The sequence below is a fragment of the Sminthopsis crassicaudata genome, chromosome 1 (genome assembly GCF_048593235.1).
Source record: "Sminthopsis crassicaudata isolate SCR6 chromosome 1, ASM4859323v1, whole genome shotgun sequence".
Lineage (NCBI taxonomy): Eukaryota > Metazoa > Chordata > Mammalia > Dasyuromorphia > Dasyuridae > Sminthopsis > Sminthopsis crassicaudata.
The window spans coordinates 463,278,089-463,297,957 of NC_133617.1; the positions used below are offsets into that span (position 1 = coordinate 463,278,089).

Sequence of the window (19,869 nt, forward strand, 5' to 3'; positions counted from 1 at the left end):
TATGGAATTGAATTGCCAAATACTCCCAATGGGTATGAGCTCAGATACATCAAAGTAAGTTTTCCTGGTAGTTGTCCAGCAAAAGTCGGTCTTTGATACCTTGGCTTCTTTATTACCCTGTTTCCATCATACATCTCTAGTGCCTTTCTCACACAACCTTCAGTACCTCTGGGACTCTTTCATAATGCCCCCTTGTTAGTCCTGACTTTATTTCATGGCTGAAGGTGAAAAACATTACAAGCAGCACTATCAAAAGCCGGCTTGAAAACACTAGTAGAAATTATTCAACAAAAGATTGTTAAAATATTTAAGCATGTAATAATCACTGTAGATTGCAGGATGCATTGTAACAGATTTAATCTAATTTCTTTTTAAAGACATTGTATTAGATGAAAAATAACAATATAGCATATTTGCAATCCCTCCCAAATTGCACCCTGTAACATTCCCACCACTAAATGGTTATTGTCTCATCAGAGGAATAAATCTACTTTGTGAAAATGATTCTCTGTGGTTCCAACATCCTGAAGTAGTACTCCATACTCGAGTGAAACTAAGATTGAATGCATAATAGTTTTAAAAAATGATTTCTAGAAATCTTATTAGCTTATGTTTATCACTTGTTATTTGTAGATAAAAGAAACAATCTGAAGTCCATCCCTTTCTATTGTCATTTTTGTTAATCAGGTGTATATCTGAGCATGAATGGGGAACTTTAGGAGGATGTATTTAAATGAATGATAGTATAAGTGGGTTATTTCAATCTAATCCAACTCTTTGTAATCTCATTTGGGGGTTTCTTGGCAGAGATACTAGGTTGGTTTGCCATTTCATCTCCAGCTTATTGCTGAGATGTGGAAACTGAGACAAACAGGATGAAGTGACTTGCTCAGGATCACACAATTAGTAAATATCTGAAGTCAGATTTGAACTCTAAAAAATGAGTCATCCTGACTGCAGGCTGGATGCTTTGTCTATCAAGCCACCAGCTAGAGAAATAAAATGGAAATAGAAACATGGGGGCCATTTGTTTAAAATGTTTTTAAAAAACATTTTTAAAAATAATTTTAAAAAATACATCTAGAAAAAGAGTTCTTGTATTAATGTTGTATTTTAAGAGTTGGACTGAACTCCAAAGGTCTGTGATCTCAACAGTGTGGTTACATACACATAGTCCTCTAATGTACAATGTAGTACATTTGCAGTTCAAAGAGTGGTAACTTTTGAAATCAGAGGACCTGGGTTCAAATTCTGGTTCTGTTAGTATCCATATGAACTTGAGCAAGACACATCTCAGGTCTCAATTTCTTCAGTAAAAGCAAACTAAATGTCCTCTAAATCTTTTCTAGTTCTAGCTAGATGACCTTCTCTTGCACTAAAAATCAGATAGTATTTATGAGTTGTTATGGCCAAAACAAATAATAACTTTAATACTCAGAAAATAAATTTAAAAGAAAGCTTTATTTTTTTAAAAAAACCACCAAAAAATGTTGGTGATGATTATTTTTTAGTAGCATGAACCTTACCATGTTTAAGAAATCAATTTGGAGGGGAAAAAATGAGTGCTAATTTTTTAGTTTCTGACTTCTGTGATATATTACTGAAATTTCCTCATATGTATTTTATTTAAAATGTGTGAAACAAGGAAATTAGCCTAAGGGCTTTTTTTTTTTTTCTTTCTGTTTTTAATCTGCCTAGTTTTAGTATAAAGCCCATATTTGTATTAAAAAATTTGTTTGGACTCCTTTAAACAAAATGACTGCTAAAAGTAAAGTACAAAAAGGGGGGGAAATCAACATGGGGACATTTGTACTAATTTGTACAAATTTCTACTAATTTGGATGCCTTTTTTTTTTTTTTTTGGATGCTTTTTAATGGGACTTCCCAACTCCTTTTGCTATCTTTTATTCCACTAAGTACTTTTCTTCCAGTCTCATTCACTATATATACTCCATCATATACACAGAAAATACCCAGCATTTTTAACTATACTAAGCAGTGTCTCACCAAACTGATGGGCAATCATTTTGTTCCTAAGGAACACTAAAGAACAGATGGGTGTATAAGTGGGTGGAAAAATGGTAAGCTTTCGCCTGGGAGGTGATAGGAATACCATTAAAGGTTGTTCATTGTTACTTTCATCAATACAAAATCTAAATTACTTTTAAATTACTACATTTCAAATCTAGCAAAGTAAAAATCTGTCAAGTAAGTCTATTAACTTTTCGTGCCACCTGTTCTTTTTTTTTTTTTTTTAAGAAGCTACCTACAAATCAATTATAAAGAACATAATAATAATAAAAAAAAATCAGAGAATTTAAAGTGATTTCACCACATTGTTTTGACTTAGAATTTGTATCTGTGACATTTGTGGATGAATATAAATATAACACCCACAAAAGATAGGCCCAAAATGATGTTGACACTCCAATTATGATATTGATATCCTAACTTGCTAAGATTTAGATAATTGGTGATGTTGGAAAATGAAGCCAGGGCTTGGATTAGCTACCTTTATATATAGGATGTGTCAAATGCCAAGGCTATATGAAAGCTGAAATTTAAATGTGGTAGTTTAAATTTATATACTCTTTTAATGTTTACAAATGCCTGAATAAAAGTTTTCTTATTTAATTTTTTGACTAACCCTTAACAATACATTGTTTGCCTACTCTGGGGTTTGTATAGAACCCAACCCACCAACGCCTTCTCATTCTGTGTCCTCTTGTTCGTAACTTCCTATAAATCCTCCATGAGGAGTATATCACAAGCAGGAAACCATTCTGTTGATTTCTTGATATATGGACATCAACAGAAAATGAAAGCTGTATGTCAGTCACTTCTCACTTTGATTACATGTCTAGTCCTGTGAGTAATTAGCATAAACTTTATTATCCAGTTTTACAGAGAAGAAAATAGTTGTAGAGAAATTAAGCCACTTTACTCGAGTTGCAAAAGGTTACACATTGGTAAATTGACAGACCTGAGATGCCAATCCCTGTCTTCTAACTCATCTTACACATTGTCTCTTCAAATAGGTTGGAAACCACATGAAGAGCATGTACACTTATCCTTTACACATCTCAGGGTTTAGGAATGGGGTGCCTCCCAATTTGGAAAAAAACATGTAAATTTTTTGGCCCTTCTTTCATACCAGAGAAGAAATTTGGACTTTTTTTTTCTTTTATGGGGTGTTTACAATACCTCAATGTAAAATTTGGTTTGATATTATTACATAATACTATAATATATTTTGTGCATTTCTAAATTCAACTTTCCTGTGTCATCTGTGGTTTCTGCAAAACTCTTCCCCCAAATTTCCATTTAATGTCTTGTGCCACTCTCCAAATATTGAAACTACAATGGGGGAAAAGACAAAATGTGGAAAAGATAAAATGTAATTCATTGTAGAGTTACAAATCAAGCATTTTTATGCACCTCCCATGCAGTAGGCACTCTGCTAGATACTGGAGAGATAACAACAAACAGTCCTTGTCCTTAAGTAGCTTCTATTCTATTTTCAAATAATATTCTTATCTTTGATTTTTTTATTACTTATATTTTCCAATATTTTCCTCCCCTATTCCTATTTCCTGCCTAATAGAGTTCCAGACTTGGAATAAAGAAGATTTGTCTTCAGACTCATACAGACTCGGGCAAGTCACTTAATCCTGTTTGCCTCAGTTTCCTTTTCTGTAAAATGAGCTGGAGAAGGAAAAGGCAAATCACTCCATTGTCTTTACTGAGAAAACCCCAAATGGGGTTACAGAAAGTTGGACAGAACTGAAAACTGAATAACAAGAAAGAACTTCTTGCCAGTGAGCCATTTCATATTAAATATATATATACACACACACACACAATAAAACTTATCAACACATCATCCAAATCTGGAGTTTTATGCCTTCTTCCATACCCATAATCTACCCCTCAACATCTTCAATGAACTGAAGGAGGTACACTCACTTATCTACTTATGAAGTTATTTTTATTGGATATTTGTTTTTCTGATTTTGCTTACTTTTTGTATGAGTTCACGTGCCTTCTCATCCAAGATAGCAAGGTGACACAATGGATAGAGTACTGATCCTGAGGGAGGAAGAAGATCTGAGTTCAAATTCAATCCTCAACACTTAATTTTGGGATTTTAGGCAGTCATTTAAATTGTGCCATAATTTTCCCAGTTGTAAAATGAAGATTTTAATAATAGCACACTTGCCTTCATGGATTGTTGTGAGGATCAAATGGAATAATATTTGTAAAGCTCTTAACACAGTGCTTGGCATGTACCAGATACTTAGCAAATGATTATTTCCTTTTTTCCTTGCCATACTCATTGTTTTTTATAGTACAGTAATTTTCTGCTGCATTTCAGCACTGTGTTTTAACTATTCTTCTTATGATGGGCATCAAATTTATTTCCACTTTTTGCTATTAGAAAAAAAGTACTTTAAATAGTTTTGTGTATTTTGGATAGAAGTTTGCATTCTTTTAGTTGGGGTGCATCAAGAGTCCTTAGTTTAAGGTCCATCAACTTTTTTTTTTTTTTTTTTTTAGAAAACTTTATGATAATTGTATTTCAAAGGAGAATCAGAGTAGGAAAAAAGTTAGGAAACTTTGATATATGTAGACAATTTTGTGTGTGTGTATGTAATACCAAGCATTCTTCCCCTCTTCCTTGCTCCCTACAATTTGTCAATATGTCCTAAGCAAGAACAAAAACTTTAAGATCAAAGTTTGTCAAAGTCAGGCCTTCTTAAATTTTATTATGGATCCATTAAATGGTCTGGTGAAGTTTATGGACTTCTCAGCATAAAATGGATAAAATAAAATGGGATTATAAAGAAGGGGATTATTAAAAAATAGATTTATGAAGAAAACTAATTCTATTGCAGTATACTCATCAGAATTAAAAAATAGAGAAACAAAAAATTCACTACCCTCAGAGTAAGAACTCTTGGTCTAGCATTACTTACTGGAATTTGAGATTAAGCTCAGGTTACTTCCTCCACTGGGCATGTAGTAGCATGATGAAAAAAGAATTGAAATTTAATCACAAGATGTGAATGCAAATCCTAGCTTCACCTTGAAAAAAGGTGAAAATAATATTCTTCAATTTGCATTCTGTCTCTATTGTTCTTTCTCTAGATGTGGAGGGCATTTTCTATCCAAAGTTTATTGGAATTGTCCTGGATCACTGATTTGCTGAGAAGAGCCAACTCTATCATACTGATCATCACACAATCTTTCTGTTGACTATGTACAGTGTCTTCCTGATTCTGTTTGCTTATCGCCAGTCTATTTTTGTTTGCAGTGATGGTGTAAAGGCTCAAATAAGTTATAAAAAGTGAATTTGACCCTTTTAAAAAAATCTTTGTAATAATTAACCATTAGTAAATAATATTCATCTATTTGACAAACTTCTGGAGTCAGCTTTAAAACAAGATAGTATATAATATAACTTGGATCCATTGGTGTTAGGAGTGGTAATGCTAATTATGAAATATTTTTATATTGCTACATCAGGTGCTTTTACAGGTGTGTGTGTATGTGTATATATATTGCTACATCAGGTGCTTTTACAGGTGTGTATATATATTATGTAATATATATATATATATATATATATATATATATATATATATATATATATATACACACACCCCAAGCTTGTATGGTGGGTTTAATTTAAGAAAGGGCTTTCACGCCTATCTTGGTTACTAATAATTTCCCATAAGCATGAACATGTTATATTTCCTTTCTATAATTCAATTATGAAAATGTGTTATTGTTTTTTAAAATTAGAATTCACTACCCTTAAATTGTCTCTTATGTAGTAAGCACTGTATTAATTTCTGGGAATACGGTCCTAGTATACTGTTCTCAAGAAGTTTACATTTTCTTATGCAGAAGGATTAAAGTGGTATTTGTATTTTGGTAATTTCAATGAAGTCTTGTATTCCTGTTCATGTAGAATGCAATTAAAGGTAATAGAGAATAATTGGGGTGTTATAAATACCTTTTTACTTTGAAGTGCTGATAGGAAGACTCAAATAAATGATTAAAATTAATTTAACCTTTTTTACAAAAAATTTCTATGTAATCAGTTATCAGACAAATTAAACAATAACAGTACTAACTACTGTCATATGCTGTCTGGAAATTACTCCAAAAACAACTAAACATAAAGTGTGATTCAGGACTCTTGATAAGGCATGGCAAGTGTCATCTCAGTATTATATTCTCTCTTTCAAAATACATGCCTTCCCTTTTGACACAGGATATCCTTTCTGATGCAGGGACTCACTTCTTCTGTAGCCAGTCAGCTTCTCCTCAATGAACCCGGAATCTCAGAACAACTCGTATTTGCAACTTGGCCTTCAAACTTGCACATATCCCTCTTGGGAACAATGTTCATTCACTTAAGGTTATGGGAAAAAAAAAACAACAACAACACAAAGGAGCCAGCCAGAATTTGGGCTTAGGCTCAGTTTTTGTCTTGGCAGGACATGGGCTATAGCTACCACATACTGAGTAGTGTAACATTTCTGCCTGGACAGAGGAAGGCCAGCCCTTCCTCCATTCTTCAGCAGAAGATGGAAAGACTGGAGGGAATCACTGCACTTTTAAAGGTCCTGATGCCATTAGCTTTTCAGGTTAAGCTGCCAATAGGAGATTGCTCAAAACCTATTCATTCAGCACTGTCTGTCTCTGTCTCTGATTTTTATCTCTTGGTCTCTGAATATGTTTCTGTCTCTAAATATGGCTGTATGTCACTATCTCTTTTGAGAGTGGTGTGTGTGTGTGTGTGTGTGTGTTTCCCACTCCTTCCCGCCAATGGCTCCTCATTTGAATATGCTGAGGACTTCCCAGTGCTCACATACTCATGTGAAGGATGAAAGCAATGCCCTTTGCATGCTCTGTGCAAACCTATTACACATAGGGATAAGAGAATTCCTTTTCTATTAGCTTTCATATTGACTTACTAAGTGAAATACATCCAATTGAAGCTAGTGTTAATATATTACTGAGCTGAGTTTTAGATTTAGTGTGGAATAATTTTTATAGGGCACTGGAGTTTTTTTTTTTTAATAGTATTTTTAATTTAATAGTATTTTCCCCCAAATACATGCAAAGATAATTTTCATCATTCCCTTGTGCAAAATCTTGTGATCCAGATTTTCTCTCTCCCTTCAACACTTCTCCCCCTTCCCCAAGACAACAAGTAATCTCATAGTTAAACATATATAGTTCTTCTAAACATATTTCCATATCCACTTCTAATCAAACGACCATACTCAAACTTCTTCCTGTCTTTCCCTTCTTTGCCCTGTTCTAACTGTGTGACTTTGGGCAAGTCACTTCTATATTTCAGTGTATACACACACACACACACACACACACACACACACACATATACAAAAACATATATATACAACCCACATATACAAATATACAGTAATTTATATACATATATGTATATGTATGTATGTATATATGTGTGTGTGTGTGTGTATTTTTTTAATTAAAAAGAGGGGATGATAATTTTAAAAGTGACTCCCAAGGTTCTCCTAGTTCTAACTCTAAGCTCCTATCTCTCTGACTTGGCTATCACAAGCTAATTCTTGTTTATTTTGGACTTCTAACCTTCCAGACCTCAGTAGTAACATGTTTAGCACATTCAAACTTATTAGTTAATAGAAAAGATATTATTTCTACACCCCTTCTAAGCAATTTGTTGTTAAATTTTTTTAATTGTTAAAATGTAACAACAGTTGGGAGGTGAGAACAGAGAAATTTCCTTTCTCCCTTGTTGTTGCTAAGGTGTGTGTGTGAACGGAAAAAAAATTAGCAAAGTTTCAGCTTTCCTTAGGATGTCTTTTTGTAACTTTTCATTTACAAATCCGCAGTTAAGAGTTCCACCCAAATGCTAAATAAAATAGAATGATTTGTGTTTTAATTTACCAGTTTTAGGGCTCATACATTTCATGTATTTCTGAGAATGCAGAATGCAATTTAGTACTTTGGAATTTGGTTATGATTGTTTTTATTGATAATTATTAAATTTATAATATTTTCAAAGATTAAGTAGCAGGCAGTAACTAAATGATCATTCATGGGGTTTTTTAAAAAGTTGCTAGTAAAAAGGAATTTTTCCAAGAGCACTCACAGTAATTGTTTCAGTTCTACTCGATTGTAGGAAGTAAATGAGGTTTCATGAATATGTAATCCTTTATGAGGAGGAATAGGTTTGGAGTTTTGCTGATGTCATTTTCATATATGGGGTCTCATTTGATTTCCACCAAAGACCCCTCCCCCAGGTATCTTAGGCAAGGTCTGGTAAAACATCTGATCTAGATTGACAGTTTTTGCCATTTTGCTTTTTTGAGAGGTTGAGTGGGGAGATGGACTTCTGATTACACTGTACCTTCTGGGGTAGCCCTGTAGAGTCCTGAGGTGGGTTTGTTAAGAGTTCTGAGGAAATCTGGGTGTTTTTACTTTTGTCTTTGAAGTGGGTATGTGTAAATTTAAAGAAAGCACTAATTGTCTTAAAAACCCAGTATTTCCATCTTTAACTATCCCATATATGGTTGATTATCAGTCTTTATCAAATGGTTATCTCAGTCACCAAAACTATCAATGATAATATCTTTGTTTAAAATTCAGTTAACTATTGGGCTTTCCCCTGAAAATAAAGAAAAAAATATTTTCATAGTTAAAGTCAATTTAAAATCAGAGTTTGTAAAGGCCAATGGGGAAAATAATAATAATTATACTCACACGGGACAAATCCAATTTATTTTCTGGGGATTTGTTCATTACCCATTTCCCCTCCCCATTTTCATTCTATCCCTTCCCATTTGTAAGAGTTTAAAAATGTTGAATTGACTTTTAAAAACAATAAAGAAAATTACTATTAAACATATTTATTCATTGCTGATAACTTTTTTACTCCTTTAAAATAATTTATGAGAACAATGCAAACTGAAGATTACTGGAGATTTTTAGTATGGTACTCCTAGGTATCAGATCTTTCTACTAAACTTGCCTGAATAAACTGATCCAGGGAGAAAGTAATGCGCATTTCTGCCTCTGGGGGCATTGTCATTTACATAAGAAAGGAAAGAAGCATTCAATTCTCTGTTTGCTAGTGGGCTTCCTCTTGACTTTTGATCTAGAGGTTGTTATTATTTTCTTTTTTGGTTGGGCTTCTAAGGACTGGAAAGCTGAGCCCTGGATTTATTTTATTTTAATGATGATGGTTTCTTTTGTTCTCAAGTTTTGCCCACTTCACATAAACCTGACAAAAACTAGGGATTCCTTAAAAATCCAACACCTTGCAACCCTTTGAATGGTAAAAATTAAATACATTTTAATTTTTATTTGAAAAATATCTACAAGAAAGCAAAAATGGAAAGTTTTGAATACAGTATGTTCTATAATTATATATGCTTTCTTGACATGAAAATTTATTGTTATAAATTTTGAATCCTCCCTGATATTCTGCTGGGCACATGACAATTTTTTTTCTGTTTCTGTTTTATTTTTTCTTATTTTGCATTTCAAGTTTTAAATAAAAACTATACATATGTACATATGTATGTATATTTGCCCTACCTCTACTTTCCTTTTTGTTTGTTTCCAAACCCAAAACATAGTTTAATCTGTATTCTGTGTGTGTGTGTGTGTGTATTTATGTATTTAAGGATGCATACATCTTAGTTTGCCTTAAATGTTCTTTTTTTTTTTTCCATTTGGATTAAGGGGGAGGAGATATTCTTTTTCTTACCCTATAACTTCAGAACTTCTAGACAATTTATATCTCTATGTAGATATGTCTTGAATTATGAAATTGTGACTTAAAAATTCCCAATATAAAAATAGTTTGTAATAAAGTCCTTGAATCCTTACTTCTACCCTAAAGATCTTCCCCTGCCCCCAATCTGGTTAGTATCCAATTTTTTTCTGGGACAGTAGCATTGCCTAAATCACTGTCTCTTCTCACTGCCTCCTTTGTGAACCCCTCTGTTCTTTCCTCTCTCCTCTTCTCTACCTCCACTCCTCAGTATTTCCTGGGAGGTTTTTTCTTTCTATCATCTCACTTTTACCTCTCTGGGAATCTCTTCTGTACTTTCTCTTTAACGTCTTTCCTCTTTTGGGCAACTCTTGACCAATTAACCCCAGGAAAAAGTTTCCCTTCCTAATCATTTTCATTCTTCCTCTTGTACCTTATTGTTCTACATCTTCACTCATTCTCCCCACCCCCGAATTTTCTGTATTCCATTACAAGCCATAAAAACCCAATTGTGATTAATAACTGTAGGCATAGTATCGATGACAGTTCTATTAAAGAAAAAGCCCTGCTTTTAAGAGGAATTTTTTAGAATAAAGGACCACTATTATCAATCATTAAAGCCTTTGGAAGATCTTAATTGTCCTTTTCTAAAGCCTTGGAGAAATCTCTATTTTTCTGTCCCTTTTTACCTCCCATATCCCCTGTCTTTCACCCTAAGAGGTGAAGACAAGTAGTATTTGACTCAGTCGGAAAGATCTGAGTTCAAATCCTGTCTCCTTCATTATCTGTGTAACAACTGCTTTAAACCTCAGTTTCTTCATTTATAAATGAGGTCACTGTATTAACACCAGAGTCATTGTAAAGATCAAATGATAGAATATATATAAAGTACCTTGTCATTCTTAGAGCATTAAATAAATGCTAATTATTATTATCATTGTCATTTGTGTCCTCAAAAACCAGCATTCAAAGGCAATAAAGATATAAATAAGTAATAAATATACAAAAATAAATTAATAAAATAAAAATATTTTAAATAATTTTATTAGTACTTCTAGTCTGTACATTTGATATTCATAAGGATTTTAGCCCTGCTAGAGATTGAATATAGATTAGAAGCTTGTTCTGAGGTTCTAAAAAATAAACTGACAAAGTCTTTTGATAAATAACTAATTTGTAATTTAGCAATTTTTCTGAATCTACAATATGCCCTCAGTGTAACAGTATCAAGTTTGGTCAACTTTCTAATCACACAATAATTTACTGGCACCTTCTTCAACAGGATCTGGGGGGGGGGGGGGAATTGAGTAGCTAATTACATGAATTGTTGGTAAAGTAAATCTTTACTTTGATCTCCACAGATTTGACATAGTGAAAAGAGCACTATGCCAGCAATGGGAAGATCCTGTTTCAATTCTCTGGTCTGTTAATGACTAATTTGAGCCAAATTCTTTCTAAGCTGGTAGTTTACAAGGTCTCTTTTAAGTCATATTTGCCTTGATCTATTTTATTTGACTTTATGTATTGTGGTTATTAGTAGGTTTTTTTTTGGGGGGGGATAGTAAATAGCTATAGCAAAGAAAAATTCAAATGCTTTTAGAACATTTTAAGAGTTTTATGAATTAAAGTGAAAAGAAAGTTTGGTTCACCTTTTTGTTGTTACTTGCTTGTGATTTTTTCCCCCTCGTTTTTTTCTTTTTCCCCTTTTGATTTGTTTTTTGTTTGTTTGTTTGTTTTTGTTTTTGTTTTTTTTTTTTTACAGCATGATAAATATAGAAATATGGTTAGAAGAATTGCACATGTTTAACCTGTATTGGATTGCTTGTTGTCTAAGGGAGGAAGGAGTTGAAGGGTAAGGAGAAAAATTTGGAACACAAGGTTTTGCGAAGGTGAATGTTGAAAACTATCTTTGCATATATTTGGAAAAATTAAAAAGATATAATTTTAAAAAGCCAAAAAACCCCAGAACAACCAACAACAACTATATGTATATATATATCCCTCATCCAGATTTAGGAACTTATTCAGAAACAAAATCCAAATTTTAAAACGTGTCTTAGGATGGATTTCTATCATTTTGCTTGTTGGATATAATAACTTTTTTTGCATTTGTAACTTAAACTCAAATATAATGAATTTATAATTCCTAAATATGGATTCCATACCAATAATCTGGTCACAAATTCCAAAACAGTATTTTTACCCTTTTATTCAGAATACTGAAGTTTCAATCTCTGTCAATCTTAATATCTTACCATGTTTATGGGTTTATCATTACCAGTCATGTTTTTTAGCCAGACATAAAATTTCTTGAAAGACAAACACTTTTTATAGTGTTAGAGATGTTAGTGGGATCTCCCATGAGAGTTTGTGTAAATTGCTCTGTGAGCATAGTTTAGGTAAGACCCAAGAATAGAATGGGTAAGAATTTTGTCCCAGTTCAGAATTTTTTTTTACAGAATCTCATTTAGGTAGATATTTTACTCCAAATTACTTTATTAACCTTGCCAGTCTTGACAGAGATGGAACACTTGAATTTCGCTGCCCAAGAGATCCATAGATTCAAGCCAGATTTGTCATTGTCTTAAACTAGAAGAAGGCACATTAAGCAAAGTATATCTAGTATGTAGTATGTTTGGTATATGTATTTTATGTATACTTTCTCTTATTTCTGTTTTGATTGTAACTAGAATAAATGGGTCTATGTGTATTTACTATGTGTATTCATTCATTATAGAACTGGAATCTGTAGGAAAGGAGTTCAGCCTTGTATTTGTAGCTTGGGCCCCCTTTTTTTGATAAAAAATAAACATCAGAGGTTTTCAGAAATAATCAAATATATATATAATCTAAGGCTTGTAAGGGGAAAGTGACTTTAGATGTTCTGGAGAATGTATCTAAGTCACATTACTGATATAAATAGGATATAATCAGTTTAAGATTTAAAATCCTTATCTTGAGATTCTGTTAACATGTAGTATTTTATTGTATGTAGCGGTATTACCTAGCCTTTTAAAATACTCCCCTTTGAAGAGAGGTTGACTGTAGTAACTGCTGTTTATCCAATTGATTGGCAGTCTAAATATAAACATTCAAGATGATAAACCTCAATAGATATTATATTTCTTCCTGAGATTTAAAAAAAAAATCTCAAAAGTTGTTTTTATTACCTGTATTGTTGAAGCATAAGCATGCAAAATTGTAGCATCTGTAGAAAATATTTCATTGAATTATTATTTTATGTATTTCTTCAGATGTGGGCAGGTCTCCAAACATACATTCAAATCTATTATTATGTGTTACACTATCTCTTGGGAATTGCTCATACCTCTCCAGTTACTGAATTCCTATTATATCTGCTTAGTTTTCTCTTTTACATGAAGCAAATGCAGTTCATATCTTACCTGTTTCTAGTGATTAAACATTTACCACTAACTTAAGTCACTGTATCAGAAAATTCACTGTCATCAGTAATTCTTTTCTCTCCCAACTCTCAAATCTAAGTTCTATCAATTCTACCTTTCCAATGTCTCACTTAGATCCTCATAACACTCCTGTGTTAAGCAATGTGATTGTGCTATATTTAGTTAAGTGACTCACTCAAGGTTACTATTAAGTATCTGAGGCAAGAAAGAGCCTAATGAATAAAGACCTTAAGTCTGGCTTTCAAGTCCCTCCACAGCTACCTTGCATCCAAACTTTCTGTCCTTTGAGTACATCATGCACAAACTCATCTTCCTACTTATACTTAGATTTTCTCCTATATTCTTACCTGTTCTTGAAAGCGCAAATCAAATTTTTGTAATATCTTGCCTAATTGTAGAGTCATTTTTCTTTCTGACTTTACCTAGCACTTTGTTAGGTTACTTGCCAGTGTCTTTACATGAAATGTTGCATGTTTATCTATACTTCTCCCTCTATATTATTTTACCTGGTGATCTCTTCAGTTCTCATAATTTAATTACTATATTGATGTCCCAATCACCCAGCTGACTTCCAGTCTCACCTCCAACTTCCTTTCAGGCATTTCAAACTGGATGTCCACTAGACATCTTAAATTCAACATGTTCAATGAAATAAATATATGCTTGTTTATTTTCTTTCATGGACAGATCTGTACTTTAAGATCAATTTTACAGCTGGGTAGAGGGTGAAATGGAGTATTCAATAAATGTTAGTTTAATGAATCATAAGTTGGAATTCTTTGTAACCCTGCTTTGTATCTCCTAAGGACCAAACCTTTCTTGTAAGCTTACCAAGTTGGGTTTTTTTAATATAATTTTTTTTTATTTTTCCAAAGGTAGTTTTCAACATTCACCTTTGTAAATCAAATTAAACACATGTGATTCTTATAGACATATTTCCATCTTCATCATGCTGTGCAAAAAAAAATCAGATCAAAAGGGAAAAAAATGAAAGAAAGAAAAACAAACAGCAACCAAAAAAAGGTGAAAATACTATACTTCGGGGGCAGCTAGGTGGCACAGTGAATAGAGCACCAGCCCTGAATTTAGGAGGACACCAGTTCAAATCTGGTCTCAGACACTTACCACTTCCTAGCTATGTGACCCTGGGCAAATCACTTAATCTCAGCCTCAGGAAAAAAAAAGAAGAAAAAAAAGAAAATACTATACTTTCAATCACATTCAGTCTCCATAGTTCTCTCTCTTAGATGCAGATGGCTCTTTCCATCCCAAGTCTATTTATTCCAAGCTTTTATTATGTCCATTTCTGTTAGAACAATATCTTTTGAGCCCTGCAGTATTCCAACCCATGTGTAATATGTGCAGCTATGCTATGTTAAAGTGATTCTTTTGTCCTAGTGTACTGTGGCTGCCTTTTTTTTTTTTTTTTCTGAGGCAATTGGAGTTAAGTGACTTGCCTAGGATCACACAGCTAGGAGGTGTTAAGTGTTTGAGAGCAGATTTGAACTCAGGCCCTCCTCACTTCAGTTCTGGTACTCTATCCATTCTGCCATCTAACTTCCTGGCTCTTAATTTTTAAAAATCCCCTTGTGTTATGACTGAACAAATAAATAAATCAGTATTTGGTATTTTAAGTTGTGTATTATCTAGGAATACCTTGCTTTATATAATATGCCATTTTTAAATTTATTAAGTTCTGTTGTATACTAAGAAGCTCACTAATTTTAAAGAAATCTATTGAATCTTGTAAAAGAAGAAATCATTTCTGATATCTATTTTAATGATGGAACATAAGCTCTTGTGGCCCTTACCCAAATCCTTGCTCTCATTGTCTAGATTTTGTCCTGGAACAAGGCTAAATTTCCTCTTTTGAGTTCTAGAGGTACTTCTGAAGGGTTGAAGTTATTATTATTTAAAATTTGAACTTACACACACACACACACACACACACACAGCATTTCAATAAACACAGAATGCAAAAAGATGATTCCATCAGAAACTATTTCCATTTCACATCACTTGGCTGGTATACCAAATGTTGGACTTGGTATCAGGAAGACCTCATTTTGATCCAGTCTCAGATTCTGACTAAACTGTGTAACTGCGCAAAATTACTTAACCCTCCTTAGTTTACTTATCTGAAAAGTGGGGATGATGGTAATACCTACTTACCTCACAGGGTAACTTAAATTTTAAAGACAAACTAAGCTGTTGATTAAGCAAAGCAGTTAGTGTTTTCTTAAAGCTTAGAGTCTAGTAAGTAGATGTGACACAATCAACATTTATTTAAGTTATGCTGTTATGCACCAGTATTATGCTAAGACTGATGATACAAAAAGAGGTAAAAGAAAGTCTCTGTTCTCAAGGAACTTATAATCGAATGGGGGAGAAAACAGGAAAATATAACATGAATGCACAATGACTTCGTTATAATAGGAGGATAAATAAGACCAGTGAAGCACCATGTAAGATACCAGCTGCTTTACAAACTTGCACGAATTGTCCTCTTATTTTTTTTTTCTTCTACTGAACATAGCTATGAATCTGCAAAGTTGTCAATACACAACAAAAGTTGGATGTTATGGATTGACTGTCTTTGTATTCACATCATCATTTTTAATCAACTTCAGATGTCCAGAGCTTTAATCAAGACTTTTCAAAAATAGATATATAAAGTGCATATTTACAGAGAAATTATCTTATTGCCAAACATAGTATTTTAGAAACAACTTTATTAGGTATCCATATACCATCTAAAAGCTATCATGGTTTGTATTCCTTTTCTAAATAGGGCAACTTTCAATACAAACTTTTCTTTAGGCTATTGCTGCTTTAATTAGAAATAAATCTTGTTGAAATTGTCATAGGTCTTAAATAATTAAAAATAAAAACAAAGCATGCATTCATTTTACCCCAGAAAAAAATAATGTTTTGTTGTTGAATGTGGAGGGAGAGGTCTGCTCATGCACTCATGATTATTTGACCTTAGAGAATTATTTGACCTTAGACTTTCTCATAGTGGTATGTTTCATGACTGTGCTTCTGCTTTATTAAGCAACTAGTTTATTAAGTGACTGGTTCATACTGGGATGAAATTTAGTTGCACTTGGTCCAGGAAGAGTGAACTTGGATCTTGAATCCCAACCATCTTTCCTTATCCTGGTAATTATTGCTAATTTATGAATTTATGCCTTATAATTAAGTCATCAACATTAGCTTGAAACAAATTATTCTGGGCAGTTCTGTCCTGGTCAGTTAATTAGACAGTGATTTTCTGTTTGTTTGTTTTTTTAACTCAGTTCAATCCGTATTTATTTCCATTTTATAGATAAGGAATCTCAAAATATTCTGTGATTCACTTTAGTTGTTAGTGAAGGATCCAGGACTAGGACTTGGATTCCCAGGTCTTTTGTTTAAAAATACATTACTCTTTGTGCTGTATTGCCCTGCCTTTGTTATTATATGAACTTACTAGTTCCAATTTTTGGGAAAGAACTAAAACCTATTTGCTTTTTAAGATTATTTTTTCTAAGAGAAATATATTCATTTTTATATAGTGATGTTTATATGATTGTTTTTATTTTAACTTAAGAGCTTTCACAAGGTGAATTTTCAGTTTTTCTGGAAACAATTTGAAAAAAGTAACTTGTCTAGTAGCACAACTGTTAAAGGACACAAGTACAATACAGTTCATTCACACTTGACCTATTGATGTAGAAAAATTCTAAAACTAATGATTTCTTTGAATTCTCAGCAATGTATTATGATTTCTTCTGACATCATTGGGAATTGATAAAACTAAATTGGTAATTTATGAAACTTATGTGCTGTCACAGTTTAGAAGGATCTATTAATCCAGGTAATAATTATTTACATTAGATTAGATTAAGTAGACACTCTCCTCTTTGGGTGTAAGGAATGTCTTTTGCCTCTTTGTATCCCTAATTAGCAAAGTACCTGACAAATAGTAGGTGCTTGATAAGGACAGTTTAAGTTTTTAAGGTAGTGACAGGCCAAACCCGTAAACTTTGATGGTTGAATTTTGTGTTTTGGAAAGAAAAGAAAGCATTTCTTAATTTTGATGGATAAATAATGTTTTATTATTGATATGATGTTTTAGAGCAAAGCTTCTTAAACTGTGCATTATGACCCCTTGGGAGTATTGTAACTGAATGTGGGGGGTCGTGAAATTATGATTTATCAGTAGAATAAATTTGATTTGTATATTTTGTATATCTACATTACATGGGGTAGTGTAAAATTTCCTCGGGCCAAAAAATATTGCAAGTGAAAAAAAATTAAGAAACCTTATTTTTAGAGAGTTTGGGCATAACTTTTCTTGTGTGGGGTAAGAATTGAGTCTTCAGAGAAAGAGCTTTGTGTTTGACTATGCTGTCAGTTGCCTGAAGGCTACATCAGAGCAATGAATATTGAGGATATTGTCAACTCTCCCACTGAAGTTTTTAATTGGATCTGAATTTTGTTCTTGGCTTATGTTGAGTGTGATTTCATTGCTTATTACAATGTCACCTGGAATCAGTTTGGGTTATGAATTTATATACAAGAAATTGATTAATCTAGTTATTAAAAAAGGACTTGTACACAGATTTTCAGATGGCTTTGTCTGCTGTCTTTCATAGATTACAAGTTATACTAACTCTAAATGACCAAGAAAGGCTATTTTTACATTTACTCAGCCAGCTGGTTACTTTTTTAGTCAGTAGTATAATTTCTTATATCAATTCCTATAAAACTCTCCATTCTTGCAAAAAAAAAAAAAAATCCCTTGTTCTAAACAATTTTAGTAAAATAGTGTAGAATTTTAACTTTTAGTTTGTCCAAGTTAGAAACATTTGCATACTCTATTAACAAGGATGTTTATGCTTAACTTTTATTTCAGGTCAACTTTCACAGAGTGCTTTTCTTCCTTTGAATATGCCATTCTTTTCTGTCTAAACAGGTTTTTCTTTTCCCCTTTTCCTCTTCTTAAAGAGCTTTTGTTTTAGCTAAAATGATGAACTATACAGTAGATACAATTCCCTGTGTTTCTTCTTCCTTATGTAAAACAAAATAAGAAAGTGGCTTTCCAGAAAAAGACTTGAAGGTTATACCTCAGTGCTTGTATTATTATCATTGGCCTTTGTACAGGTCTGTAAACTACTTCTGGAAATTTGTATAAGACTATATGAAGGTGACCTGTTATCGACTGAATCAAAAGGTGGCTTTTTGAGTCACAATCTGAAAAAAATGTTATTTGAGAATTAGTAGCAGTTAAGAATAAACACCTTTCTTCTCATTTGCCCTTGAAGCCACTTTAATATGGTTCCACACTGTACCTTTGAACTGGAGAGGTCTGGTCAGCTTACATTGCTTTCTTTCTGGCTTATTGCAGCAAGTTCCCGAGGTATTTTCACACACCAAACTAAGCAGCTCACTTCCCACTTTCTGCTTGGTGACCTGGGACTCAGCAGCTGCATGCTTATTGTATGCCTGCTCTATTGTTTATGAAGACCAATACAGAAGAAAGGGGGAAAGAAAGAGATCTATGGGTATTGTTAGTAATAAAACATTCTCTTGAACGGGTTGTAACCTAAAGGTAGAGTATTAAGGTCATGATTGCTACTTGGATGCTGTTCTCTCTCTTTTCGGTAGGTCTTTCTTTCTTTCTTTTTTTTTTTTTTTTTAACTGTAGAAGTTTGTAGTTTGTGAACTAGGAAAATGATTTACATCTTCTGAAATTCAAACCCAGCTGTGTCATTAAGATGCATTTTTTGATGTTTAGACAGATCATATTTGTCAAACTAAAATATTATGCCTTCAAGACAAAATATCCTTCTTACCTTTTTATTAATACAAATTTACCGATTAAACCAGATGTCTTAAATTAGATTAAAATGCTATACAGCATTAACTTTCAATTTTATTGTTGAAAATTGTTTGTTTTCTAAGTAATGATGGTTGTTCTGATGTCTTGGTACCTTTCGGTTGTCTAATACTTTTCTTCTAGGAAGAATCAAATCTTAAATATAAAGATTACTTAGGATTTTTGTAATGTAAAGATAGTTTTGACAAATCAGATAATCATTTATTTTAATCATTTATTGTCTAAATAGTTAATAGTATTTGTAGATTTAATTCTAAGAATTGATCATAGTTTATATGGATACATATGTGTATATATGTTGTATGGTCCAAATTTGGATTCAGAATAGTTTCATTTAAATCCTTTCTCTACTTTTTATCTTTGTGACCTTGGGGGAATCATTTAATTCCTCTGGACCTGTTTTTTTTTTTTTTTTTTTCTCCTTTATGTAAAATAAGAGATTTCAATGAGATAACCCTTAAGGTCTCTTCCTGGTCTAAATATATGATCCAATATATGTTATTGAACATATTCTGGAGTACATGATAAAATGTAATTAAGCTATTTAGCTACAGATATATGTGTAGAGATTAAGAATGGCCTTAGGTTTGAAAGTGAGTAGATTAATTCCCTTTTATAAACTTTATGTACCAAACATTTTTAACTGTGGAAGATTGGAAAAATCCATAGGTAGCTCTTTAATCATACACTGAAATCTGGAAGTAGTATAAGGGTAAAGTACTTGTCCAAGGTCATATGGATAATAAGCAGCAAAGCTGGTATTC

The 19,869-nt window shown here is 32.7% G+C and overlaps 1 protein-coding gene across 8 annotated transcripts in view; it reads left to right on the plus strand.

The window, feature by feature from the left end:
• PALM2AKAP2 (PALM2 and AKAP2 fusion) overlaps nt 1-19,869 on the plus strand; it is a 485,619-nt gene that overhangs the window by 376,171 nt on the left and 89,579 nt on the right. Inside the window, exon 1 of one of the 8 annotated variants that reach the window (XM_074280845.1) lies at nt 18,054-18,869. The exons of the other annotated variants lie outside the window; for them this stretch is intronic. Coding sequence (XP_074136946.1) covers nt 18,834-18,869 — 36 coding nt within the window. The 5' untranslated portion in view covers nt 18,054-18,833. Of the gene's footprint in view, nt 1-18,053; nt 18,870-19,869 lie in introns of those variants that run through there. 8 annotated transcript variants of the gene reach the window in all.